This window comes from Vipera berus, assembly GCF_964194415.1.
Source record: "Vipera berus genome assembly, chromosome: 3".
NCBI classification, from domain to species: Eukaryota; Metazoa; Chordata; class Lepidosauria; order Squamata; family Viperidae; genus Vipera; species Vipera berus.
The window spans coordinates 14,399,946-14,427,551 of record NC_138204.1 but is presented as its reverse complement, the minus strand read 5'-3'; the positions used below and the strand labels follow the sequence as shown (position 1 = coordinate 14,427,551).

The following is a 27,606-nucleotide window of genomic DNA, read 5'->3' as shown; positions in this document are numbered from 1 at the left end:
CTTGCAAGCAATAAACCATGAGCTTTCCTGAACTCACTTGCCTCGTCTTCATTCCTGCACCAAAGAACCTGCTACACAACACCTGCCTTATGGGGAGATGGGTGGCATAAAAATTTAATAAATAAAGGAAATAAAAAATAAAAATGCAAACCAGCTGCCAAGTACCCAAAATGCAATCGTGTGATTGCTTAGAGAGGCAGCCATCAGAATTTTGAAACCAGGTCATAGGTAGCTCTGCAGAGGTCTGTCCTAAATTCAAACAGTTGCTAAAAAACCATCATAAGTTGAAAATTACCTCTATTTGTTGGAACAACTAAGGAAAGGCCAAATCTTCCTCAGGGTCCAGTCTAAGCTGGGAATAAACAAAATGGAGATTTTTTAGAAAGGTTGTTTATTGACGAGCAAAACCAGACAGAAGCGTGGCTCTGGGAAAGCTGAGTGGTGGGTTTTGATACCTTCTGGGGCTTTTGTGTTTGGAGTTCCTGTTCCTGTGGCATGAACTTTGACCTGAGGTTCTTTTGAGTGTGCCCTTTTTGATTCTGATATTTGATAAGCTTCCTGGTGCCAGTCTTTCTGAAAGGATTATGATATCTGAGTTTCTACAGAGCTGGTTTCTGCTTGGGACTATTAAGAAAAACTGGGCATGCTTTTCTTCCTTTTTAAGATCCTTTGAGGAAATATAATATTCTGCCTTTTTAATATTTCCTTCTCTGGGGGGCGGGGGCTGACTTCCCACAACCTTTGGGTAGAGATAGCAAAACATGAAATAAATCATTTATAAACCTTGTGGGTTTACACAGCCTTCTTCTAAGTAGATCTAATTTTTAAAAAATATTAGAATCAAAACGGTAAATTCTGTATTTTCATTATGCATTAGCTCCATCTACTGTCTTGTCAATGCTGCATATAAAAAGCACAAAAAGAAAGTTGTAAGAGCTTTCAATAGGAAAATCATATTGCTTGAAAAGAACACAAGATATAACTTCCTAATGATGAACCAATACTGTACAAGAGTTGAATGGAATTGTACTCCAACACATCTGGAAGTATCAAGCCGCTCTAGCTAGTAAGAAATGAACAGGAATAGCCATAGGAGTATAGAAAACAGCAGGGTAAATTCATTTCCACCCAGCAGCCGAATTCACACAACACGCCAAACTCAGATTTACAAACAGCAATTGCTGCGTTCACGTAAAGTGCTACGCCAAATAAATATTATGGATGATTACGGCAGCCTGGCTCTAACAAGACCAGGGCTGCATTCTCACATTTTAATTACTTGATTCTATTTAGCCTAATCTAGCATGTGGTGTGAATTCAGTGAGGGTTGCAGAATAGGCAGAATGGTTTCAGTTCCAAACCAGTGGACTAATCTAACTGAAATCTACACATCCCAAAATTACTGAAGGTTGAGAATTACCGTCCTAACCGGACTCTCCCCACTTTCTCCTGCTCCTCCTTCAGGCCACGCAAGCGTGCCGATTCTTTGGCGTCGAACTGGAGCCAGCAATAGAGGGTCAGCCACAAAAAGCGCGGCGCCTCTCTTTCTTCCGTTCCTCTTCCGGAACTTTAATATCACGCCTCTTTCGGGCCAGTCGGGGAAGGATTTGGGCGAGGGACTAGGCCCAGGGGTAGGCAACCTCGGCTCTTTTATGACTCATGGACTTCAACTCCCAGAATTCCTGAGCCAGCCAAGCTGGCTCAGGAATTCTGGGAGTTGAAGTCCATGAGTCATAAAAGAGCCGAGGTTGCCTACCCCTGGACTAGGCGGAAGTGAGCCGAGCCGGGGCCGTGATTGCAGTCGGGAGACAAGCCAAGACTAGGGGACGCCGGAGAGAGTCGGGGCTAGTCCCTTCCCTTGCGTGGCCTCTGTGCCCTGCCAGCGGCGGGGAGGAGGAGGGAGAGAGCAGCCGCAGCGCCGCCCCCGCGGGAAACCTTGCAGGGCGCCAGGCTTGCTTTGGGGGGGGGGGCGGGTGCTTGCGGGAGACTAACACGGGGGGCGTCTAGGCTCGTGGGCTGGGGAGCAATTTCCCTTAGGATCAAGGCTCTTCTTTGGAAGGAGCTTCGGTCTCCGGGCAGTCCGGTGGAGGGGCTGAAGAGCGCATGGGGAACCCTAGCAGGAAAAGCCCGCTCGGGAACCCCTTTGCAGCGGCTTCTCGAGAACACCGGGTGCCGTTTTAAGAACCGGGTCCCGCGGGAAGCCTTGGAAGCGGCCCTTTTGGTGGTGGTGGTGGTAGTAGTAGCTCCCTTGGGGTTAGGCTGAGCGGGGGTGGGGGGCTCCTGCAGGCTCTCAGCGAAGCGGGCGAGGGGTCCTGGAAGGACCTCTAGGAAACTTTCAGGCATGGCCACCCGGCGTTTAACAGACGCGTACTTGTTGTTGCGGAACAACGCGATCCAAAGCCGGCAGCTGCTGGCTGAGCAAGTGAGTAGTTACAGCTCCTCCGGTCCTCTGACTTCACGTAGCATGGCTGCTGCGGTGAGTCTCCCTTCATCCTACTGTATCCCACGTGACCGCATGTTTTGTGTGCCGACCGCTTAGATCTCAAGCATGTCTTTCCGGGGTCCCCCTCCACCCCTTTTTCCTTGTCTTAATCCTCTCCCCTTTTCTCCAATCTAATGGGAGCTGGTTGACCGAACAGGTTATTTTCCAATCCTCCTATTTTATGCTGGGCAGCACTAGCATCCATGCAGGTGAACTTACTAAATGCACCTGGTCAGCTGCTGCTGTGTGACACAATGCTGGATTCCAGGGGCCCGATTCAGCCAATCTCTTATTTTGCTAGTGCAGGGTGCCAGTCTGGCTGGACTCATAAAAAGGTTGGGACCGATTCGTGGATGTTACGGGGATCCAATGGCTGGGTTATGCCGTCATAACAACTTTTGAAGGCCCATCTACTGGGAGAACAGTGGGCTTCCTTGGGCAGATGGTTGGCCCCTGCAAGAAGACTGCTAAACGTATACAGGCCAGGGATCCAATCCAGCAGGACATGTTGTTAATAATAACCACCACCACCAACAACAATAATAATAAAGTTGGAAGGGACCTTGGAGGTCATCTAGTCCAACCCTCTGCTCAGGCAGGAAACCCTATACCAGGGGTCAGCAACCTGAAAAAGTGAAAGAGCCACTCGGAACCAGTTCCCTCACAAAAGGAAAAACTGGGAGCCGCAAAAAAAATGTGTGCACATGCGCATACATGCGTGCATGCGCAGAACAGGGTTTGACTGAAGAGTGGAGCCAAGGCGGGATATGCACCTACCCTGCATATTTGAATTGATTGGTTGAACTTTTTTAGTCCCACTTTTTTTTTTTTTTTGGACTGCACATGGCAGAGGACTGGGAGCCACAGGAAAGAGGCTGAAAGAGCCGCATGTGGCTCCGGAGCCGCGGGTTGCAGACCTGTGCCCTATACCATTTCAGACAAATGGCTGTCCAGTCTCTTAAAAACTTCCAGTGTTGGAGCATACTTTTTATGTTTTTACTGTACTTTGTGATTCCATAATAAATCTAATGCTAGGCTTTTTCTAAATTCTATACATTTGTTGTGAAAAACATGATCTATAAAGATGAGGTCAGTTTCAGTTTTTAACCAGCAAAAGATAATAACAAAGTGACCAGAAATAGAAGATGCCTTTATTGCCTGGGAAGTAAATTCATCAATGTTTAATTCATGTGTATGTGTTTTTTTATGAGGGGAAATGTATTTCTTCCCCACTTTCTAATCAATAGTACATGTATAATGATTATTATATAATGCAAAATGATCAATCCTTATTCATCCCATCAACTGAAACTGCTTATGGCTAAGTATTGGTTTGCCTTAGAAACTATGAGACTTGAAATAGACCTGCCTGGCTGGTTTCTTTTTCTTTTGATTTGCCAGTTCACCTGGCAAGGATACTTCATAATCATTTTTCTTTTCTCTTGAACACACTCGGAAAAAGTCAGATTTTTTTTTAACAAGCATTTTATGCCATAACCATGGAGGTGGCATTAGAAACTAGTGAATACTTATCACTATGTTGGAAATATTTGTGTGCACCTAGACTGTGTTTTGTGGTGTTTGAAATGCCTTTTATAAATTATACAGGTGGATATACAGGGGCAGTTAAAATTAATGTGGTCCTGTACTTTCTCATGCCATCCTTTAACCAATTGAGTGCCCTTGAACAAGCCTCTTGGCTGTTTGAAACAGCCCATTTCAATTTCAGAACAGACTCTGTTGAAGTCAGGATGTTTCTTCTAAGGGTGGAATACCCAGTTTCAAACTTAATATTTCTGGGCACAACTATTTAGATGCATAATGGGGAGTTTCAGGCTCAGGGTAGTAGTAATACAATATACTTTGAATACCTTCTGAAAACGTAGTATCTAGTATCAAATATAGAAGTTAGTGGTGCAGATAGCAGTAGTAATAGTTTATGTGATTTGGTTGATATAGTGCTGAAAGGGTCACATGTTTCTTGAAAGTGGATGAATGAAAATTATTACTATCTGAGGTAGAGATTATCTAGTTTATCTTCAAATGTTTTTGAATTAGACTAAAGAAGGGGTTCTCAAATTCTTCGCCTCACTGACCCCTCCATGAATTTTCTAGATTGATTGTTGACCCCCAAACTTTATTTGTATTTGAAAATTTAATAAATACTACTTTAACTTTTACCTTTTTTATCTTTATTATGAGTAATATCAGCCCCTTGAATAGTCCCATCAAATCTTGGGATTGATATTGACCACTTTGGGAAACCCTGAACTAAAGAAATGTTTCTTCCTCATCCTTTATTTACAAGGATCTGCTAATACAGGCAGTGTCAGCTGAATAAAAGTGATCCTCCTCTTAGGACCCTAACAGAGCCTAGAATTTCCATCATAAGTCATGACAATCATAAGTTGAGGCACTCATGTGACCGCACCTGAGTTTGCAACTGAAATTTTAATAAAATAATCCACCACTTTCTTCCCCAGCAATTAATTGGGAGGATATGTCAGTTTTCCAATTTACTGTGTTTTAGCTGGCAGTATAAAAATCTTAAGAGGTTTAAGCAGATCCATTATCCAACCATCCCTCCTTAAGTAGCTGATTTCTGCATTGTGCATTCAGAATAGTTGTTGCTATTTTGGTCTTGTAGTATTTCCAGAGTTATTCCTCCAAGTGATTCAACTGAATTGTGGGTTAGGACGCTGAACTTGTCGATCGGAAGGTCGGCAGTTTGGCGGGTTGAATCCCGAGTGCCGCGTAGCAGAGTGAGCGCCTGTTACTCGTCCCAGCTTCTGCCAACCTAGCAGTTCGAAAGCACGTAAAAATGCAAGTAGAAAAATAGGGACCACTACGGTGGGAAGGTAACAGCGTTCCGTGCGCCTTTGGCGTCTAGTCATGCCGGCCACATGACCACGGAGACGTCCTCGGACAAGCGCTGGCTCTTCGGCTTTGAAACGGAGATGAGCACCGGCCCCTAGAGTCGGAAACGACTAGCACGCATGTGCGGGGGAAACTTTACCTTTACCTAACTTATAAAAATCTTAAGAGGTTTAAGCAGATCCATTATCCAACCATCCCTCCTTAAGTAGCTGATTTCTGCATTGTGCATTCAGAATAGTTGTTGCTATTTTGGTCTTGTAGTATTTCCAGAGTTATTCCTCCAAGTGATTCAACTGAATTGACTGAAAATGCTGTGTAAAAATAACTATGGAGTTCACAGCAGTTTTGAAATGCTAAAGAAGAGTATAATCAATTAAAAAAGACTATAAAACAATAACCAGCTTAATGTAAAAGGCATGCTACATTGCACACAGCTTTTGACATGGACTATGCTCTGTGGGTGTGGTCAAAGGAGCCAGTTGAAGCCATCCAGTTGCTTGAAGAAATAGCTGAATAATCCTGATAGATTAAATTTATAGACTTTTATAGCACTGAAACAAAAGTGCTATAAAACAGGTATATTAGTATTAAAGAAAGACAGACAGGTATCTGTGCAGAATAGAGCAGCATTCTTAGTAGCAGAAATTATTGGAATGAACTAGATTGTTAATAGAAGTATGGTCAACAACATAAACTGACAGGCTTTATATGTCATCTATCATTGTTCCAGCATTAATGAAGAGCAGATTAAGAAGCCTTTAGGATGGTATCCATGTCCATTTACATGAACAAATGTGCTTTCCTTTTAGTTTTTAAACTGACCTAGTTCCCCCCAGCAACATCCCTATATATTGTGCCTCATTTCTCATTTATTTTTTGACCTACTAGAAAGGAGGATTGGAGCTCCACTTGGTTCAGCAGGCAAGAAACATACAACTAAACTAGGGATGGAAGTTGTGACTGGACAGTAAAATTGTAGGATCGAAAGTATCCTCAAGAATTCATCTAGTCCTGCTAATTGAGAAATTTATTAGTGCAATTCTCTGTGTAGAGAAACCTTCTTCTTAAAAATAGCAACAGTACTGAATGTGAGAAATCTTTTGTCTCCCAACTTGACCACACTTGATTCTGAAGCTAATTCCAGTTTAGAGATTGGTTAATGAATGCTGCCCATACAGGCTTTCTGTAATGAACAATCTGCATGTAATCTGCATGTAATCTTTGACTTTTTTTCCTGTTCCACTACAATGTTGTCATATGTGCTTAAGCCGATGGATTCTTTTTAGATATTTCATGGCTACAGAGTTTAAATCTTACATTTTAGATCCCTATATATTGTTTTAACGTTTATAGTGCATTTTAATTGAAAGTTTGTAAGTTGCCTATAGTCACTTTGGCAAGATGAGCAGCATATAAATTTGGTAAATAAATAAAGAGTTGTGTTATTTTCAAGCGTCATGTAACTGAATTAAGTTGAAATCAGATCCCCTAAACTTGGATTCAATTAACAAGTTGGGATTGAATGATTTTTTTTATTGGCTAGGTTAAGTAGGTTAAGCTCTATCATATTAAGAATTAGCAATTTATACTGTTTGTGATAGTCTGCCTTGGTTTTCCTTTTATTTCCTTAATGAACTTTTAAAAAGTTTGTTATGTAAAGCTCCTAAAATGTGCATTTCTTTACAGATCAAGAACTTGATTAGAAATGTATTGAAAGGAAAAATACAGTATGCAGCTATTCCCCAAGTTGAATGCCAAATCCACTTGAAAACTGATACTGCTTTAAAAGACTGTTTTCTGTGATAATCTGCCAATGTTGATCAATAAAATACTTGCATTCCTTCAACTGACTGTACCCTGTGCTCTGTCCTATTCTTTTTGTTTCCCTCTCTTAAAATTTTTGCTGTCTCTATATGGATGGGCTGATGTGATCAACAAACCATCTCAGGAGCTGGATGAGGTATAGTGCTGTTTGTCTAATCTGTTCTTTCAAATAAAATGTCATTCAAAGCTGCCTTGTCTGGCAAGACAACTACTGCATTTAACTTAGGGTTATTCCTTCTGAAGGTTTTCCAAAGAGGAACCAGAAGGCTGATTTGCAAATAGTTGTCTGGAATTTGTCTCTGATTTACTTCATTTCCTCACTTACTGTAATATGCATGGCCAAGATTTAAAGTATTTCTGTTTAAACCAGTTATGTCCAATCTATGGCCCATGGATTGCAAGCAGCCCTTGACAGCTAGTAATGTGACCCCCACAAAAGAGTAACAAAAAATGAAGTTTGTTATGTATATACAATAACTATATTATTTATGCGGCCCAGACAAGTTGGATAACCACTGTATTTTATCACAGCCTTCTTCTCTGAAATATTATAGCTCAGAGTGATTAGTGATTAATGCCAAGGGGTGGGCTTTTTTTTAAATCCCATTTATATCCCGCCCTTCTCCGAAGACTCAGGGCAGCTTACAATCTAAGAAGCACAAATCAATGTGCTTAGCAATAGTTTAGTTTAGTTTAATTAGACTTATATACCGCCCTTCTCCCGTAGGACTCAGGGTGGTTCACAAGGTTCACAATAGCCTTCATTCTATGTTATGCCTGCTTATTAGGGCTTTCGAGACACCCCCCAGCGGCATTTTTACAAAGTCAGCTTATTGCCCCCAACAATCTGGGCCCTCATTTTACCTACCTCGGAAGGATGGAAGGCTGAGTCAGCCTTGAGCCTGGTGGGACTCGTACCTGCACTAATTGCAGGCAGCTGGTGTTACTTAAGGAGGCATTAGCCCACTGCTCCACCAAGGCTCTTTTTATAGCGAACCTTAGCGTTATGCTTGCTGAACATGTATAGCAAGCATAACAGGAAATTAAAATTTTTAGCGGTGGAAAGTCCAGACTAAATATTCAGTCTGTTTTTCTGAGTTGATTTTCCAAGTTTTAGGACGATAATCCTAAGCGCCCGTACACTGGTAAATGTGCATTGCTTAACTACCGTGCTTGGTATTACACAGTACATTTGTTAGTTCAGTTATGTGCTTGCCCTTCTACTCAAGAGATAATGTTGATTTTGTTTTTCTCCTCACGGGCGTCGTGTGAAGCACTGTAGCCTGAGTACTACTGCACTACTGTATTTAGTATTTAGACTGAGGAGAGTGGAAGCTGTTCGTCTGGTATATTAATAAATTTAAGTCTTCTGGGTGTACTGTTCCACACCAGTGCCTTAATAGAAATGTTATCAGAAATAATACTTCTGGGGCTTTGCCCCAGACAAAGAGAGAGCATGGGCAGGGAATAATACCTGCCCCCTGGGCAAGGCTCTAGGCAAGGCCTATGACTGTTCTCTGTGGATATGCCAGGAAATCAGCACAACCTAGCTGGACCCTGCAACCCATATTTAAGAGTCCAGACAATTCTTCCCCAGGGCAGAACCAGCTCAGTTATTTTGCTGCTACCTTGTGCTCCTGTCCCAACTGTAAAATGCCATTGGCACAAGAGGATGTGAACATTTGCTGTTCATCCAGGCATTTATATTTAGAAGACCAAAAACTAGTGCTGGCTCTTGCCGCAAACATTTTCCCTTTTACATTAGCTTCTAAAGCTCTGGATGTATAGAGAGACATTTTACTAGCTTAGCTTCAGCATAATTGCCATTTCCTTTTTCTAGAACTAACTAAAGCAGGGATCTTCAAACTTGGCCCTTTTATGACTTGTGGACTGCAACTCCCAGAATTCCTCAGCCAGGCATGCTGGCTGAGGAATTCTGGGAGTTGAAGTTCACAAGTCATAAAAGGGCCAAGTTTGAAGACCCCTGAACTAAAGCCTAAGAATACTGAAATGTATTAACTGGCATGTTGACTTGGAAATGAATGAAAGGTAGAGTTTTGACTTTGCAGGTAGGTTTTGATTCTTAAATATACCGCTAGGAAGATGTGAGGGCCAGTTTTTAAAATGGAGGTGCCACTGCAGATGGCCCACCCCAAGGTTAGGCAACCTCGGCTCTTTTATGACTCATGGACTTCAACTCCCAGAATTCCTGAGTCAGCTGACTCAAGAATTATGGAAGTTGAAGTCCATGAGTCATAAAAGAGCCGAGGTTGCCTACCCCTGGCCCAGCCTATCTAATATGGTGGATTGCTTTAAGAATTCCTTAACATTTTCTCAAACCAGGAGCTAACAGGATCTGAACAAAAGCGGTTATAAACTATAAATAATTTTAATATCTCAAGCCTAGCACTTCCTTTAATTATAAAGCCAATTGTAGATTTTTATATAGCTTCCTGAAGAAACAATGCCCTTTCATAGATTGTATTGTCAGAAGCGGCCAGCAACTACTTGTCCTTAATAAGCAGATGTTGCCTGGATGTTAAATGAAAAAACAGTGCCAAAGTAACTGGGACCCAGGGCTAGTTAAATTCTCAGACATGTAGATTAATTTAGAATGAATGCCCAAAACCAACTCCCTCTATCCTGTTTTTTCCACTGAAACTGGGTTTCAGTTTCATTCATCCTTTGTGACTTAGTGTGCACATCAAGCTGAGTTGTTGTTTATTAGACCATGACTTACTAAATAAATTATATTAGAATGGTTTTGTCCAACATGCTATGCCAAACCTCATTTTGGCTTAGTCCAATGTGTTAACTCAGTCTACTAGAATTGCGCTTTTTAAGATCCCATCATTCCAAAGTCTAAGAATGTTAGATCAAATACTGTATTTGCTTCAAACTCAGTCTTGGTTTAAGCCAGTATGAAGGTTATACCTACCTACCGTATTTCCCCGGGAAAATAATGACCTAACCAGAAAATAATACCTAGCATGATTTTTCAGTATACTGCTAATATACGCCCTATCCCCAAAGTGAGCCCCAGTTAAGATAATTAGCCACACGGATGCATTTACCATATTTCCCTAAAAATAAGACCTAACTGTGGACCCAGATTGTTGGGGGCAATAAGCTGACTTTGTAATAATGCCGCTTGGGGGGGGGGGAGTGAAAGCCCTAATAAGCAGGCATATACATAGAATGAAGGCTATTGCTAAGCACATTTGATTTGTGCTTAGATTGTAAGCCGCCCTGAGTCTTCGGAGAAGGGCGGGATATAAATGGGATTAAAATAAAATTAAAAAAACTGGAAAATAAGCCCTAATGCGTCTTTTGTTTTTTATGTTTTCATTAGTTTTATTCATTTATAACATAAAATGTGAAAATACGAAAGCAAACAGTAGAAAAATGGAAAACAAGATGTGAAGAAAGGGAGGGGATGAAACAAAAAGGCATTGATTTCCGACCCTCTGTTGCAGTAAAATCAGACATTAAAATGAAATCTCAACTTTTTACATTTCTATAGTAGTACGCACTAGCCACTTCTGTATCAGCAAATTGATAAAGCCAAAATAATAATATAATTTTTTCCATCTCAAGCACAAAGTCCAGAAACATTTTCCAAGTAGAAACAAAAGTACTTACGTTCTTTTCTTTTATCGGCACAGTCAATTCGGCCATCTCTGCTAATTCCATCAGCTTTTGTAACCATTTGTCCATGGCAGGAATCAAGGCATTCTTCCACTTTTGTGCATAGAGCAATCTTGCTGCCATCACCATATATAAAAACAGAGTTCCGATTTTCCCCCCCAGTTCTCTTTCCATGAGACCCAGAAGGAAAGTTTCTGGTTTAATCTTAGCCCGAATGTGTCTTTTGGAGTAAAAATTAATATAAGACCCAGTCTTATTTTCGGGAAAATATGGTACCTACATCTTCAAAGATCTTTTTGATGTCTTGATGATGGATATACCGCTAAGCTGGACATAAAATGTTCCTTGGTCTTTGAAAAGGAAATAGTAAAATAAAGTTGTACTTTTAATAGTTACCAGTCTTGGCCCAAAATTATTTATCATATATTAACCTCATATTAGCCTCACTCCAATTGCATAAAAAGCACATGTATGTCTGAAAAGTAATATAGAAAATAACAAAAGCTGAAATAATTTTTCTCCACTTTGTTTTCTTTATAACTTTTTGAAGGTGTCCAAAACTAAATATTTCTTTATTAAATTCCTGTATGAACTTTCTTTCCATTTGGCCTCTGTCACCACTCTAAATTCTTCAAGCCCTTCTTTTTCCTTGTGTATCTGCTTTTCTTGCCTAACTAGATTTATTTTTTCAAACTTGGCTTCCCTTTAAGTAAAACTCTGCATTTATATACAATATATTTAACATCACTGTGAAGTGAAGCTTGGCTTGGGAATTTGTTTGTCAAATGGTATGAATGAGTCATAAGTTGAAATATTTTAGGTATTATGTACAGAGCCACAGCTTTACCCTTAAGACAATGGCTTTCATTTAAATCTGAGAGAACTTTGTACATCAGCTTCTCTACTGGAGAACTCTATGATTTCCTGCCATAGAACCCCTGCAAACTGCAGAGTTCTGAAGGGAGGACACTCTAGGATGCATGTTTGTTTGCAAGTATGATGGTCAAGTTTGTAGATTCCTATAATCGTCTCGCATGACTATTTCAGTGAATATATTTAGTTCTTCTTTGCAAATCTAAATTAAAATGGAAAACTGTAACGGTGGGCAGATTTCACCATTTCTCTATCATTACAGATGCAGAAACAGTTTGGTCTAGTGCAGGGGTTCCCCACCAGGGGTGCGAGACGATATTCCAGGGGGTGCGAAAACTTGGGTTTTCAAAATTATAGTGTATATGCATAATTCGTTGCCCTTATTTTGAACTTTTGTAAGGGGTGTGAGAATATATCAGAAGTGTTCTAGCGGTGCGGGGTATAGAATATAGAATATAGTATAGAATAGGTTGGGAGCCGCTGGTCCAGTGGTTAAAGCAGCAGGCTAAAAACCTGGAGACCATGAATTCTACTTCTGCCTTAGCCATGAAAGTCAGCTTGGTGACTTTTTCTCATTTTGATTCACAACAGTCTAAACACATTTCTTACATTTTTCTCCAGCTTGCAGATGATCGCATGGCGCTGGTATCAGGTATCAGTTTAGATCCAGAAGCAGCTGTCTGTGTATCTAAGAGGTTGCCTCCCAAGTGGATTAATGGTATAGAAGAAGTGAGTCAGTGTGTGTGTCTCTCTCTCCCCTTCCCTCCCTCCCTCCCTCCCTCCCCTCCCCCCCCTCTCTATATGTGATCACCTTTTCTGCAAGGTCAATGGGGAAGCCAGATTCACTCAACAACCGAGTTACTAACTTACCATGAACTACAGTGATTCACTTAACAACTGTGGCAAGAAAGGTCGTAAAATGGAGCAAAACTCACTCAACAAATGACTCGCTTAGCAACAGAAATTTTGGGCTCCATTGTGGTTGTAAGTCAAGGACTATCTTATCTGCATGCCATTTTATTCTTCCATCTATAAAGGAAGAGAGGTTTGATATTTGCAAAGATTCAAGTTGCTAGCATTAGGGTTAAAGACAATAAGATTCCTAAGGAAATAGTTGGAACTATCTTGCTGACATCGCACTTAAAAAGGAATGAGTGAAATTACAGGTAGTCCTTGACTTACGACTACAATTGAGCCCAAAATTTCCTTTGCTAAGCAAGAGATTTGTTAAGCAAGTTTGCCCCATTATATCATCTTTCTTAGAGTTTTTAAGTTAAGTTAGTAACATGGTTGTTAAATGAATCTGGCTTCCCCATTGACTTTGCTTGTCAGATGGTTGCAAAAGGGGATTGCATGACCCCGGGACGCTGCAACCGTCATAAATAAATAAATGCCAGTTGCCAAGCATCTGAATTTTGATCATGTGACCAGGGGGGTGCTGCAATGATCATAAGTGTGCAAAACAGTCATAAGTCACTTTTTTCAGCGCTAACTTCAAATAGTCACTAAATGAATAGTTGTATGTCGAGTACAACCTGTATTTCATCGGTCTACTTTTGACTGAATTCAGTTTCTTAGTCAAGACAGTGAGAAATTAATTGAGATCAAGCATTTTGGAAGTGATCTGAACCCAAATTATGCTGGGTTTTTCCCTCTGTGGATCCAACCCTAAGTCTGAAAAGGGTAAAAAAGAATCTACTTCTGTGTATATAGTTGAAACTGAATAGCATTTTTCTATAAAAAGCCAATGTGATCTTTTAAATATAATCAAGTTCTTTTAACTTTACTATTGTCTGGAATGTTGTCTTCTCTTAAGTTTCTTTGTTTCTAATTTTTGCCCTTATTTTTTTAAAAAAATTTCATTTTAAGATTCAATATGAGATATCCAGGATAAAACAGAAGATGAAAGAACTAGCCAGTTTGCATGACAAGCATTTAAACAGACCGACTTTGGATGACAGCAGTGAGGAAGAGCATGCAATAGAAATAACCACTCAAGAAATTACACAGGTGCCACTGTAGTTCTCTTTTTAAAATCTAACTGGGTTTTACCAAATGCAGATATGTGAGTAAGTTGCCCTAAGCTCGTTTGGATAAAGTGAAAAATTCAGCAGTCAGAAGTCAATTTTGTTTGACTTCTTAAACATTTTTTTTAAAAAAATTGCAATATTGTACTAATATATGAACATAGATGTAATTTTAAGGAGAAAAATGTAAAGATTTTAAGCATCCGCAGTCAAGAATTCCAGCCAAAATGCATTTGTGTAGATTGATGGTAATGGAAAAAATGTTATTATCATTTTAAACAATGGAGAGCCAATTTGAATAAAACAGTGCTTAAGATTCTATGTTATAGATTTAATTGTTCAGCTGGTGCAGCTATACATAATTTACCACTGATGCAAATAAAGATTTATTTCAACTTAACAACATTTTGCAACTATCTAACGAAGAAGAAATTGAAGTAATTTTTGGGAGGTTGCCTGGGTTTATAAGACTTGGGAAAAGGTTGTTGAATAATTTCCCCACTTTTCTTGAAAAAAAAATCAAACACACTATACCAGCAGAGATAATAGAAATTTGGTTAGAAATCCCCTGACACTAAATCTACCTCATTTCCTGGATTATTTTGCTGGGCTAGTGTTGGAGACCCTAAAGCTACTTGTCTTTGGGGGTTTCAATTTCCCACAATGTGACAAATGTCTGGGATTTCTCAAGCCATGAAGTTCATGGCTCCACAGCAACCATGGATTTGACCTAGGTCATTGACAGTCCAGAACAAATTGGAGGTTGTACATTGCACCTGAGTTTTTTTACTTGGGGCAAATATGGCATGATCTGGTTTTAGAGGACATTACCATCCATCCATTGCCCTGGTCAAATCACTTTGGCTTGCTGTGGTGATCCCCCACTTGTTTAAGTTTGTTATGTCTTACTGGGAAGTAGTAAGACCCTAAGACAAGGGCCTTCAAACTTGGCCCTTTTATGACTTGTGGACTTCAACTCCCAGAAGTCATAAAAGGGCCAGGTTTGAAGACCCCTGCCCTAAGAACTTCTATTGATGCTTATGGGGATTATTTTTGCTACAGTATCTTGCTGGCAGATAAAGTCACTCAGATCTACTCCCAGTTGAAATCCAGTGGGCAGGTCCAGTTGAACTTCCTGGAGTTATCTGGGGAAAGTTTGAGACTGTGACTCAAAAGTAGACAGAGTTCTCCGGATTGTGAACCTAGCTACCTGTGTGCTAGATCCAGGTCCCACCTGATTGGTCAAATCTTCCTGAGATGTTGATCTTTGACTTTGAGGTTGTTTCCCAGGTTTTGAAAGAGGTAATGGTCTACCAGCTCTTCAAGAGACCATTGGTGGACCCAGTGATTCTGGAAAATCTTCATCCAGTCTCCATCCTTTCATTTGAGGAAAAAGTTGTTGAATGGCATCTGCTTCCTGCACTATTTTGAAACTTTCAAAAGAGCCTGATCAACTGTACTTAGGCTCCCTATTATACTCAGTCTGGATTTTGTTTGCTCTGAGGTATATATATTCTCTTCTGTTGACTTCAGTTATTCTCTGCACAGTGAAAAATCACCAGAAACTCAGCACAAATAATTACTGTGAGATTAAATTAAGTTAGCCTTTAAGGCAGGGGTCTTCAAACTTGCCCCTTTTATGACCTGTGGACTTCAGCTCCCAGAATTCGTCAGCAGGCATACTGGCTGAGGAATTCTGGGAGTTGAAGTCCACAAGTCATAAAAGGGCCAAGTTTGAAGACCTCAGCTTTAAGGCATAGTTGAATGTAGCTACAGCTCTAGAGGATAAGCTTACTTGAGTTTAAAAAAATAGTTTCTAGGCATTTCTTTTGGTTTGTTGTTGTTGTTAATTGCACCAGGAATGCTTGCTGCTGTTTCCCTATAAAAATGATTAGTCTTCTCTCTCTCTTATTTTCCCCAGCTATTTCACAGGTGTCAGAGAGCAGTCCAGGGTTTGCACAACAAGTCTCGAAGCTGTACGGACCAAGAGTGCCGACTTCTGAAGAACGTTGTGTATTCCTTAGCTCAGTCTCTACAGGACCTCTCCACCAGCTTTAGGCACGGGCAATCTGACTATCTCAAACGTAAGCAATGCACCAAATGCAGCCTTTTATCGCAGGGCACCTCCCCTTCTTTCCTTTGTGGCTGGAAAGTCTTAGTGACAGCAGTCTTCTTGTTCTTGTAGGCATGAAAAATCGAGAAGAAAGATCCAAACATTTCTTTGACACCTCAGTCTCCCTCATGGACGATGGGGAGGATATGACCCTCTACGATAGGGTAGGTAGTTAACTGAATTATATGAATGAAAAATACAAAGCACCTGGTATTCATTTGCCTGCTATGAAGGTAATGACTGCATGCAGCCGTTAAGGTTTAGTGCAGGCGTGTCAAACTCAAGACATCACGTTACGTCGCGCGATGTATAACGACTTTTCCCCCACTGCCGGCAATGGGGTGGGCGCAGTTTCAGCATGACGCATCCGGCCCATGGGCCGGGAGTTTGACATGCCTGGTTTAGTGAGTCTCTTTTTTATTAAGGTGCAAATTTTTTTTAGAAGAGACGAACTTTTGAAAACTACATACTATTTGCTAGCATGCCAAAGAATCAAAAGTACTTGTTTCCTTTCTGATATTTTTCTCTATTTCTGATTGTCCAGCAGGCTGCAAGGGAAACAATAAATCACTCTTGCAGGTGGGCTTTAGAATTAAGCCGTCAGTCCCATATTATCCCCTGGCTTAAGGCTGATTACCTGCTGCTAAAAAAAAAATTGCACTTGCTCTCTAGGATCTCTGCCCAAAATCATCCTCCAAGTTGCTGGAAAAAAATTGTATCGCTTTTGGATTTTTTTAGACTCTTCATTATAAACTGGAACTCTCCAAAGGTGCAACTGGGCTCAAAAGGGCTGTCCTTGTGCCACAAATATAAGCACTTATCTTTTTAAAAGAAAACTTTTAAGGGAAAGATTAAAGACATGGCGGGGGGGGGGCGGGAAGAGAAGAATATTTTGAAAAGTAAAGGAGGACATTGGATTGTGTGTTTGGCTGGGAATCTATGAGTGTACAGTTCAGTTTGAAACCTTTTTTTGCATATTGAATGATGGAATGTTTAGCTATTTAGCTAATCTGGCGTTTTTTGTTTTAATAAGGGTTTTACAGATGACCAGTTAGTATTAGTGGAACAAAACACTGTGTTGGTGGAAGAGCGGGAACGAGAAATTCGACAAGTTATACAGTCCATTACTGATCTTAATGAAATTTTCAGGGATTTAGGAGCAATGGTAGTCGAACAGGTAAGTGGCTCGTTGATATCAATGCTATTTCCATCTTATAAGATCCTGGGTTAGTACATTGTACAGGTAGTCCTCGAACTACGACAGTCCATTTAGTGACCATTCAAAGTTACAACAGCATTGAAAAAGGGACTTAGGACCGTTTTTCACACTTACAACCATTGCAGCATCCCTGTGATCACGTGATCAAAATTCAGACACTTAACAACTGGTTCATATTTATGACGGTTGCAGTGTCCCGGGGTCATGTGATCACCTTTTTGCAACCTTTGGCAAGCAAAATCAGATTCACTTAACAACAGTGTTATTGACTTAACAATCATGGCAAGAAAGGTCATAAAATGGGGCAAAACCCATTTAACAAATGTCTTGCTTAACAACAGAAATGTTGGGCTCAATTGTGGTCGTAAGTTGAGGAATACCTGTATGTCTTCCTGGGCATCGGTTGAAGAAAAACAGGATGTAAAAAACCTAATCAAAAATTAGGTGGGCTGGAGCCAATCATATTAAAGTACGATTATTGAAATAAATGATCTATTAGATCCAATCATTTCAATTTGGCTTACTAACTGTGGGTAATTCTGAAACTAGTCCAAACCTAATTAAAATCAGTCATTTTATTTTGTATTTCTGTTTGTGTTTACCTTGATTAGGAATGATTAGTACTGTCAAACATTGTCCAAAATCTTGAGTTTTGCTAGGCATCTTGTCTGTAGCTTTGCACCAACTCTTTGAATACACTTATAAAGCATACTGATGGAGTCCCATGCATTCAGAGGCTACAGCTGGTGCAGAGTGCAGTGGTGTGGGCAGTTGGGGGGGGGGTCCAAGTGTGTCCCCTACAACACCACTGCTCCTTGAGCTGCACTGGCTGCTGTTTTGCTTCCAGGTGCAATTCACCTTTAAAGCCCTTCATGACATGGGTCCAGGCTACTTGCAGGACCATCTCATTCCCCTGGGATTGGCCTGCTCCACCTGTGCCAGCAGAGGAGGCCCCACCATCCAGGGTATTCCAGTTGGCAGGGGTCCAGGAGAAAAGCTGCCTCTGCCATTGCACCTAGCCTCTGGAACATCTTGCCACCCGGACTGAAGTCAGCTCCAACTCTCCTGATCTTCTACAAGAGTTTAAAGACGTGGCTCTGCCACTTGGTTTGGGGCTCCAATAGGAGGGGCTTCACATTAGGGGTGGCTGACAGACTAATAAAAGATCCCCCCTCCGCCCCGCCCCCGCTCATCCTATTCTCTCTGTCTCCCCATATTTTAGTTAGGGTTAAGTATTTTATCTTTTTACATTATTTAGGTTTCGTAAAATTTTATCTTTTTAATATTGTCAACCGCCCAGAGTTACCTTGTGATAAGAGGAGTGATCAATAAATCAGATAGATAGGCAGGCAGACAGACAGACATCAGGAATACAGTCAACGTACAATTCATTTAGTGAGCAAAGTTACAACAGCACTGGAAAAAGTGACTTATGACCCTTTTTCACACTTACAACAATTGCATATCCCCATGGTTACACGATCAAAGTTCAGATGCTTGGCAACTGGTTCATATGTATGACAGTTGCAGTGTCCCAAGGTCATTGCAAACACCTTTTGTGACCTTCTGACAAGCAAAGTCAATGGGGAAGCCAGATTCACTTTGACAACTGTGGCAGGACAGGTTGTGACATGGGGTAAAACTCACTTAGCAACCGTCTCACTTAGCAACATAAATTTGGGGCTAAATTGTGATTGTAAGTCAAGGACTACCTGTATGTGCCTGCCCCCCCCCCCGTCTCTCTCTGTGTGTGTGTGTGTGTGTGTGTGTGTGTTTGTGTGTGTGTGTGTGTTTGTGTTTGTGTTTGTTCAGTGGATGTGAAAGAAGCTGAAGAAAAAGCATGTAAGAGAATGAGGGCAAGAGAAAGATACTGTATTACCTAACATGCTTTAGATTGAGAAAAAGATAGTGGGAACAACGAAAAGTAAAATTGCAAAAAGCAGAGAAAATGCAGAATCATTTTGGGTAGTTGAAATGGGTCCCAGAAGAACTAATGGAATTAAAAATAAAAGTCATCAAATGATTGAAGGGGAAATTGAAGGAATATTTTTTAGAGATTTTTGTGGGAATTAGGGTGATATGTTGATGATGGAGTTTAAATGAATGGTATACAATAATTATAAATGTCCAAATAAAAATAATTAAAAGGCAGGCATAAAAACCAGGAAGGGATCATAATTTTTGCTCTTTTGTGTCCTTCTGAGAAATGTACGAGAAAGGAAGTTTCTTGTATGTGTACTGAGCAAGAAACAAGACGAGGATGAATTATCTCCCTTTGGTTCTTCAATATAGTTCTATACTGAAATATAGAATATTAAATATTTCTATACTGAAATATATATACATGTATATGTGGCTGTGTGTGTAAAATATATATACATGCACATAGACACACACATTGTTAGAGGTGTGGAGGAAAGGTTCACCAGATATTCCACTTATTTTTGTACATGCTTTACTTTCCTCATATCCTGGTTTTCCAGCATTCAGTAACCAACCCTTTAATTTATATTAATAGAAAACATTCTATAATTTAATACATACTGCATTTCAATTACTCAATCTTTATTTTCGTCACAGATCATCAACATTTCAGTCTACAGAACTGATGCATATTTTTTTTCCTTCAGGGTACTGTACTGGATAGGATTGACTACAATGTTGAACAATCATGCATGAAAACAGAGGAAGGATTGACACAACTACATAAAGTAAGCAGAAAATGTGTTTCCAATGTCCTATTCTGAATGCCACTATTTCATACTTTTGAGGAGTTTATTATTGCAATTCCAAAAATGTGAGGCATAACATTTTCTCTTTCCATGTCTATTACTTTAGAAGTTAAAAGGACAATAATGGCCACTAAAATTAAGGGAATTAGACAAATGGCTCCTATCCTAGATATCTCAATATCTAGCATTTAATGATTGTATGTTAATGTGATTACGTTTTCCTGATTATTCCACTGTGCAGTTCTCCCACATATTTCTTTGCAGTTGGTAGATGGGTATTCTACCTATTTCTTTTTACCCGCAGAACTGTAAAATAGTCTAGGGTGCAAAGGTTCAGTTCACCTTTGAGTTCATAGAGTTGAGTTCTATAGGTATTAAGATAATTCCTTATCTTATTTGTGGGATATAAATCGGTTATTAAGACTTATGCTACATATACTTATGCCAGAAAGCAAAAAATGATGTATTTATAATCTGTTCGGTACCAAACCTTCTATGGCAGTTTATATAATGAGAAATAAATGCAAAAGAAAATCTAGTGTCCACAAAACAAAGTCCAGAAAACAACAAGAGCAAAAAAGAAAATTCAGAAAACAAAGGAAACATTAGGAATTAAGTCAAAAAGGTTTTGTCTTTAGTTCCTTGGGATATAAGAGGAGTGAAATGAAAATGCAGTCAGGCTTTTAAGACTGACCAGAAAACTGACTTCACCAGTTTGATTAGAATATGTACTGATACAAACTTTAGTAACATACCATATTTTCGGGCGTATAAGACGACCCCGATGATTTTCAAGATTTTTCGTCTTATACGCCGGAAAATCAGCGAGCCCGGGAAGGCACGCTCTCCCCTCTCACTGTGGAGGAAGCAGGGCAGGCTGGCGTCTGGCGGGAGCCGGCAGGGCAGTCCTGCGCACGCGCGCGCTCCTAAAGAGTCCTCGGGGAGCCATGGCAGGCGCCTCACGCTCTTCCCTCTTGAGGCAGCATCGGCGGAGCCGTCCGGCATCGGGCGGGAGCCGGCAGGGCAGTCCTGCACACACGTGTGCTCCCCGGCTGTTAAGGAGCACTCCTTAGCAGCCGGGGAGTGCGCGCGTGTGCAGGACTGCCCTGCCAGCTCCCGCCCGACGCCAGACGGCTCCGCCGATGCTGCTTCAAGAGGGAAGAGCGTGAGGCGCCTGCCATGGCTCCCCGAGGACTCCTTAGGAGCTGGGGAGCGCACGCGTGCGCAGGACTGCCCTGCCGGCTCCCGCCAGACGCCAGCCTGCCCTGCTTCCTCCACAGTGAGAGGGGAGGGCGTGCCTTCCCGGGCTCGCTGACTTGCAGCCAAGCCGAAGCCGAAAGGGGCTTTTCCTTCCACCCACCCTTTGGAATAGACGCAAGAGCTCCCGGGGTCTGGCGTTTGCAAGGGGGAGGGGAAGGGGCTGAGAGGCTCTTGGGGGTGGGAAGGGAGAGTCACGTTGGAGGGGGGACTGGACTAAGGAGGCTTGAAGTTGCTTTGCAAGAACGGGGGCGCTCGATTGATTTATGTACTATTTTCCGGCGTATAAGACGACTGGGCGTATAAGACGACCCCCCAACTTTTGAGATGATTTTCATGGGTTAAAAAGTCGTCTTATACGCCGGAAAATACGGTAACCTTGAAAGCCTAAAGCCTTTTTCGCTTCCCTTATATAGGGAATGAAGGCAAAAGCCAGTCTGACTCCATTCTTTATTTTTATTTTTTTTCCAAACTTAAAGCACATTTTTGTGCGTATTGTAATCATCATCTCTGCTTAGTTTCTCCAAGGTCATTTCTGTGGCTCTCTACAAATTATTCCTTATTTAGAATAATTTATTTTCTGCTATCTACAGGAAAGAAGCTGAGTTAAATTCCTCTTTTCTGTATCTGCAGGCTGAGCAATATCAAAAGAAGAATCGGAAGATGCTTATCATTTTAATTTTGTCTGTCATAGTTATTGTCCTTATCATTGTCCTTATTGGTGTAAAATTTCGCTAGGCAATGTGCCAGTGATGTTTTTCTTTCTCTCTGTGTTTGTCTGAGAGGTAGCAACAAATTTTTGCGTGTTGTGTTTCTCCTGTTTTTGTTCCTGAGAGCAATGGTTGAGCCTGTGCTCTTGAAAGCTGCCTGTTGGATGAATGTACGAGATCTAATGGTGAAAAGTCTGTGCAATGTTCATACAGAAAACCTCTGTTTTACATGTTCAATGAATATGGAAGGCAGTGATTTGTAAAAAAAACAACAACGTGTAGAAATGTCAGAATTTCTGAGAAAAGCTACTAAATCAGGCATTTCATTTACCCAGGCCACTGAAACTCTAGAATGCATTTTTAAAAGTGATTTAAACATTTTGGAAAGTGCTTTTAGTAAACAGGAATAATAATGTGCTTTCTACCATGACATAGCCTACGGTTAATTTTAGGGTAAGCTGTCCAAATTGTGATGTGGACATCATTCCCAAAATGAGTTGGAGATTTTAAATATTGCCTTAAACATACAATATTTCCCCTTTACCATTCTCCCCTCCAGAGTTAGTATTATTAGTATGGGTTCACAGAAATAAAAAAGGTTTCTAATTTCATTCTATTATTCCAAAAGTGGTGGTTGGCCTTATCAATAATATTCTAATCATAGGGAGCATTATTGTTTTAAGATTATTTTTAAATTTTGTTTTAAGATTAATTTTAAATTTTTAAATAATGCGTTTTGATTATTTGCACCTCCTCCCACAACTGAACTGAAAGTTGTTTCTCTGATCCCTCTTTCTGAATCTTCCTCCTCAAACTGAATCTGTTAATATATACAGCAGCAGTTATGCATTTCATCTTATTGTTTTCAGAATGTGAAGGGAAAAGGGCGTGGTACAATTCATACACAGTTTAAATTGGAACTAGTGACAATATCAGGAACTTCCAACTGAATAAAATAACTTTTCAGCTGTGAGATCTCAGGAGAATTTGGAATCCTGTTCAGCCGAGAGCAAATATTGCTCTGCCTCAGTATTACTTGTTGCTCTAAAATAGTAGGTGGCTGTGCTGAAAAACAGTTTTTGTGATTATATATATATATAATACACACACACACACACACACACACACACACACACACACACACACATATAACCGTAACTTAAAATTGCATGGCAATTTGAGGCCCTTGGTGTTCAATCTTTTTTTTTTAAGCATTCTGTACTGAAGAATTTAAAGGTTGTAGTTTGCATCTCTTTTTGCTGTGATTTAGCAACACCACTTGCCAACTTTTTTTTTATTATCTTGGATTCTTATCCATTTGATCGTGCAATAATTGCAATGCTGCCAGTGTACTTGTCACACCTTGTTTTCTTCCTTTCATCCAGTTCTTTGCATCATTCAGATTTCTTGTATCTGAGACAGGGAAACAGAAAACATAGCTCTCTAACTTGAGTCACTGGGAGATTCTGCTTGCTAAATAAAAGGAGAATCCCACATAGCATTTCTATAGTTGAAGCCCCTTTGACATAAAGAGGATCGCCACCAGAGAATTGTGTTTAGCTGTTGCTGTTATTCTGTCAGTGAAGGTAAAGAAGAGCTCTTAGTGAACTCTGCTCAGCTATTTTGATTCATCTCCTATTTACAGGAGGCTGCTTTATGCCTTCCGATACAGTGGACCGTTGCTTCTGGGAAGAATGGAATTCAGGCTCTTTATACTATCATCTGCAGCAACAATCAGTTGTTCAGGTAGATTTGTGATTTAAACAAGTTCTGGCCCAGCCAAATAGCAGTGAATAACAAGATACAGATAGCAGGAGAAATATGGAAAGTACACATACTGCATTTTATGCATGTGCAAAAATCCATTTGCTCCTTATGTATGCATAAAATAGACAAAAATATGCCAAGAATGATGGTTGCCAGGATCTGGTCTGTATTTTCTAACTGGGTAACAAGGGCCTCCTGTATTGGCTGAATATCATTCTGTTACCTAAAGCAGAATACCCATTATAGCCGACCTCTTTCTTCTCAAAACAAGAAAAAGCTGAGCATCGGTTGACTTTAGTTTCTCCAAGATTTGGTCGAAATAACCAATTTCAGCAGGCCATATTTAACCTCCTCTTGCCATGTTTGTTTGTTATTAAAATCTTTAACCAATTTCATTAGGTTTAATAATAAGACACAATATTTATAAACTTGTATGTAAAACAAAGGGCATGATTTGGAAAAGGCCATCTTGGCTGCAGACAAAATTTATGTGTGTCAATGTGTTTGTCAGAAATAGTGTCCTTGAAGTCAAGCACGATCCTTGATTACTCTGTGGATACTCTGCTGTCACTTGGCAAATATATGAAAATGGTTGATCATTGTCTTCTTTTTTGGATGATTTCTAGACTTCCAAGTGTGGCCTACACCTTAGAGTTCCCCCTTACTTGGCTCTGAAAATATGCACATATGTATAAATATTGCAATCAATGTATCACTGGGTTTAATTAAAACTGGATTGATACAGAAACAGACTGACTGTCCCCTCCAAGAAGAGGACTGGGAAATAGGAGTGAAATAGGGAATCATAGAAAAAGGATTGAGCCAAGAGAAAAATGTTTTCTCTAAAGAGGATGGTGGATAGAACAAGCTGGATGTTTGGAAGAAAAAAATATTTTACTGCTAAAAAAAAATCACTGCTATTCTGCTTACAGGAAAAAAATTTGTCTCTTGCAAGAGAAAAAGTTGCTTGTTTTCATGCCACTTCCCTAACCGTATGTGGGTTAATAAAATAAAATTTGGTGGCATGTTACTGCCACTAAGGTTATTTGTGAATACTGTTTTGAGGTCTCATTTGTATTTCTGTCTACTGCAATATATTTTTGAAATTATCCCCAATCCACAGATTCTCTAAAAGTCTTTTAAAAAATCTTAAATCATGAGAACAAATCAGTGTAAGATATGTACATTCCAGGGGGTGGGTTTTGCAGTTTGGAAATTCCTTCTGTTCATTGATCATGGTTTCATGTAGCATCACTGTACTTTGGGAAGATTTTTTTTAAAACTTTATTTAAAATTATTTATTTAAAATGCAATAGCTAAATAGGTGGGATTTTTTTCTACACTGGGGATTCTTTGACCCATTGGTAAAAAAATTAAGTGGCTTGTAGTTTTAACTGGGCCAAAAAATGTCGGGCAAGAGATAAGTTAGCAATTTTCAAAAGACTGGCCAGAGATTTAATCGTTCTTGTCTGCCTGATTTGGTGCTTCCTCTGTTTTGGTAGGTTTATTGCATAAAATTTACTGGGATGTTTTCTCTATACCAACTCCCCCAGCCAGCAGTCCTAGCAGACTCGGTTTTCAGAAAAACTGCTGGATGCTTTATCTCTCAGGCAATATTCTTGGTAAGGCTTTTTATTTCCTAAATAAAATTGGCTCCCTACAACCTGCCCTCTTTGGAAAACTGGAAAACCAAAGCTGAAAAGTAGCACCCTTTTATCCAAAGAACTGTTACAGACTGATTTGAACTATTAATCAGGTGAAAAAGAGATGTAACCCTGACTTTCTTGTGACCATTCACTGTTGAATGATGCTTGTGGTGTGTTCCAGAAGGTCTTCCCTTCAGCCTGCTTCAGGTTGAATGCTTTTGGGATTAGACATGATTTAAAGCTACAAAGGAGATCTACAGCCTGCCATAGAGGTTCAGCCCTACCGCTTTGTGTATTGCTGCCAAACAGCCTTTCAGCAAAACTCCAAACCTTGGTTGGGCGCAGAATGAAGGCTCCTGACACACCCAATTAAGGAGAATTATCCTGAATGAGAAATCATCAACTGGATACATTGCGTAGGGACTCAAAGTAGGACCAACAGTGGTTTCAAGCAATGATGGATTTGCTTTCAAAACAAATGTATTTATGGTATATGTAATGGAAGGGATCTCTGTTTTTACCCAACAATGTACAGTCTATTTTCATCCATGTCTGTGGACAATTTGTAATGTACGAATAAACCATTCAACTCTAGAAGCTAGAAGCCAATTTCTTCTCTCTTCTCTTCCTTTAGAACTCACAAGAGGATCACTTAACCTTCAGGTAGCACCATTTGCTCGTTAAAATCTAGTATTTTCTAATAATCTATTAATGTAACATAAAAATCCAAACGGAACAAGTTGCCTCCAGAAGTTGTGGGTGCTCCAACGGGTTTTTAAAGAAACTATTGGACAACCATTTGTCTGAAATGGTACAGGATAGGGTTTCCTGACTGAGCAGAAGGTTGGAGTAGAAGACCTCCAAGGTCCCTTCCAACTCTTGTTATTCTGGGTCTACTACTCGCAGGGGGTCTCCAACCTTGGCAACTTCCAAGACTTGTGGACTTCAGCTCCCAGAATTTGCTGGCTGAGGAATTCTGGGAGTTGAAGTCCACAAGTCTTAAAAAGTTGCCAAGGTTGGGGGGGGGGTCATTCCTCCCCTTTCCTTATTTGAAAGCTGTTGAACCACGTGGATCATCAACCTTTCTCTGACTCTCGGCAGAGGGACGTTCCTCTTCGCCTGGCGCCTCTCCTACCTGTGAAATTTCTAGCTCAGACATGTCAAACACAAGGCCTGGGGGCCAGATCCGGCCCGCAAAGTGGTTTCATGCGGCCCACGAAGCTATCCTGGGAAAAGTGAGGGAACGGCCCCCACTGCCTTGGCCCTGGCCCAGAGACCCTCCTTCTGCCAGAGACCCTCAGATCTGTCCCCACTCCTGCCCAGGCCCCCATAGGCACCCTTGATGCGAATGATGTAGAGCTGGCCACGCCTACCCAGTAGGCCATACGCACTCTAGCCATGCCCACCCAGTAGGCCACGCCCACCCAGCCCCCTGAGGGCAACCGCAATGCTGATTTATTTATTTATTTTATTTATTATATTTTTATACCGCCCTTCTCCCGAATGCCGGCTGGTGGCCCCCAGGGGGAGGGCATTCTCAGTGGGTGCTGATTTATTTATTTATTTTATTTATTATATTTTTATACCGCCCTTCTCCCAAATGCCGGCTGGTGGCCCCCAGGGGGAGGGCATTCTCAGTGGGTGCGCCAACCCTCTGGAACTGCTTGCCTACCGAAATCCGGATGGTCCCCGACCTTCGCACCTTCCGGCGCGACTTAAAAACTTACCTGTTCCAGCAGTCCGGCCTGGCCTGATAGCTCTTAATAGGGGTTTCATTTATTTTTACTATTGTTTTTTACTATTGTTTAACTGTATACCTACCTTGCTCTGTACACCGCCCCGAGTCCCTCGGGAGAAGGGCGGTATAAAAAAACAAATAAATAAATAAATAAATAAATAAATTATGCCCAAGTTTAAAACAGTAATTAAAAACATATTAAAACCCCAACCCTAACCCATCAAACCAGGTCAGATTGCTCAAATAAATAAGTTTTGAGATCGCGCCGGAAGGAGCAAAGGTCGGGGGCCATCCGGAGCTCAACCGGCAAGCGGTTCCACAGGTCTGGCACGCCCACAGAGAACGCCCTCCCCCTGGGGGCCACCAATCGACATTCTTTGATCGGAAGCACCCTGAGGAGGCCCTCTCTGTGGGAGCGCACTGGACGGAGGGAAGTTGACGCCGGCCGCAGGTGTTGCCGTAGGTAATCCGGACCCATGCCATGTAGGGCTTTGTAAGTCATTACCAACACCTTGAATCTCACCCGGAGGACAACCGGCAGCCAATGCAGCTCCCGGAGCAAAGGTGTAACATGGGAGTATCGGGAGACTCCCAGCACAACTTGCGCGGCTGCATTCTGCACCAGTTGGAGCCTCCGAGTGGACTTCAAGGGCAGCCCCATGTAGAGAGCATTACAGTAGTCTAGACGAGAGG

The 27,606-nt window shown here is 41.0% G+C and overlaps 1 protein-coding gene across 2 annotated transcripts; it reads left to right on the top strand.

The window, feature by feature from the left end:
- Positions 1 to 1,796: 1,796 nt before the first annotated feature.
- Positions 1,797 to 25,776, top strand: STX16 (syntaxin 16). Of its 2 annotated transcripts, none has more exons than XM_081324479.1 (8): positions 1,797 to 2,422; positions 12,326 to 12,433; positions 13,574 to 13,714; positions 15,653 to 15,815; positions 15,917 to 16,008; positions 16,878 to 17,021; positions 19,694 to 19,774; positions 21,686 to 25,776. In XM_081324479.1, the coding sequence occupies exons 1-8, from the start codon at positions 2,342 to 2,344 to the stop codon at positions 21,788 to 21,790; spliced, it is 915 nt and encodes a 304-aa protein (XP_081180605.1). In that variant the 5' UTR covers positions 1,797 to 2,341; the 3' UTR covers positions 21,791 to 25,776. The 2 variants fall into 2 exon arrangements, with proteins under 2 accessions (XP_081180605.1, XP_081180606.1); XM_081324480.1 differs by lacking the exon at positions 1,797 to 2,422 and adding an exon at positions 7,298 to 7,319.
- Positions 25,777 to 27,606: the final 1,830 nt, after the last annotated feature.

What these genes read in the sequence shown, in the direction of transcription:
- STX16 (XM_081324479.1), top strand. Translation starts at nt 2,342, where the DNA reads ATGGCCACCCGGCGTTTAACAGACGCGTACTTGTTGTTGCGGAACAAC. An exon ending in GGCAGCTGCTGGCTGAGCAA is followed by an intron (nt 2,423 to 12,325) that starts GTGAGTAGTTAC and finishes ATTTTTCTCCAG; the next exon opens with CTTGCAGATGATCGCATGGC. An exon ending in ATATGACCCTCTACGATAGG is followed by an intron (nt 16,009 to 16,877) that starts GTAGGTAGTTAA and finishes TGTTTTAATAAG; the next exon opens with GGTTTTACAGATGACCAGTT.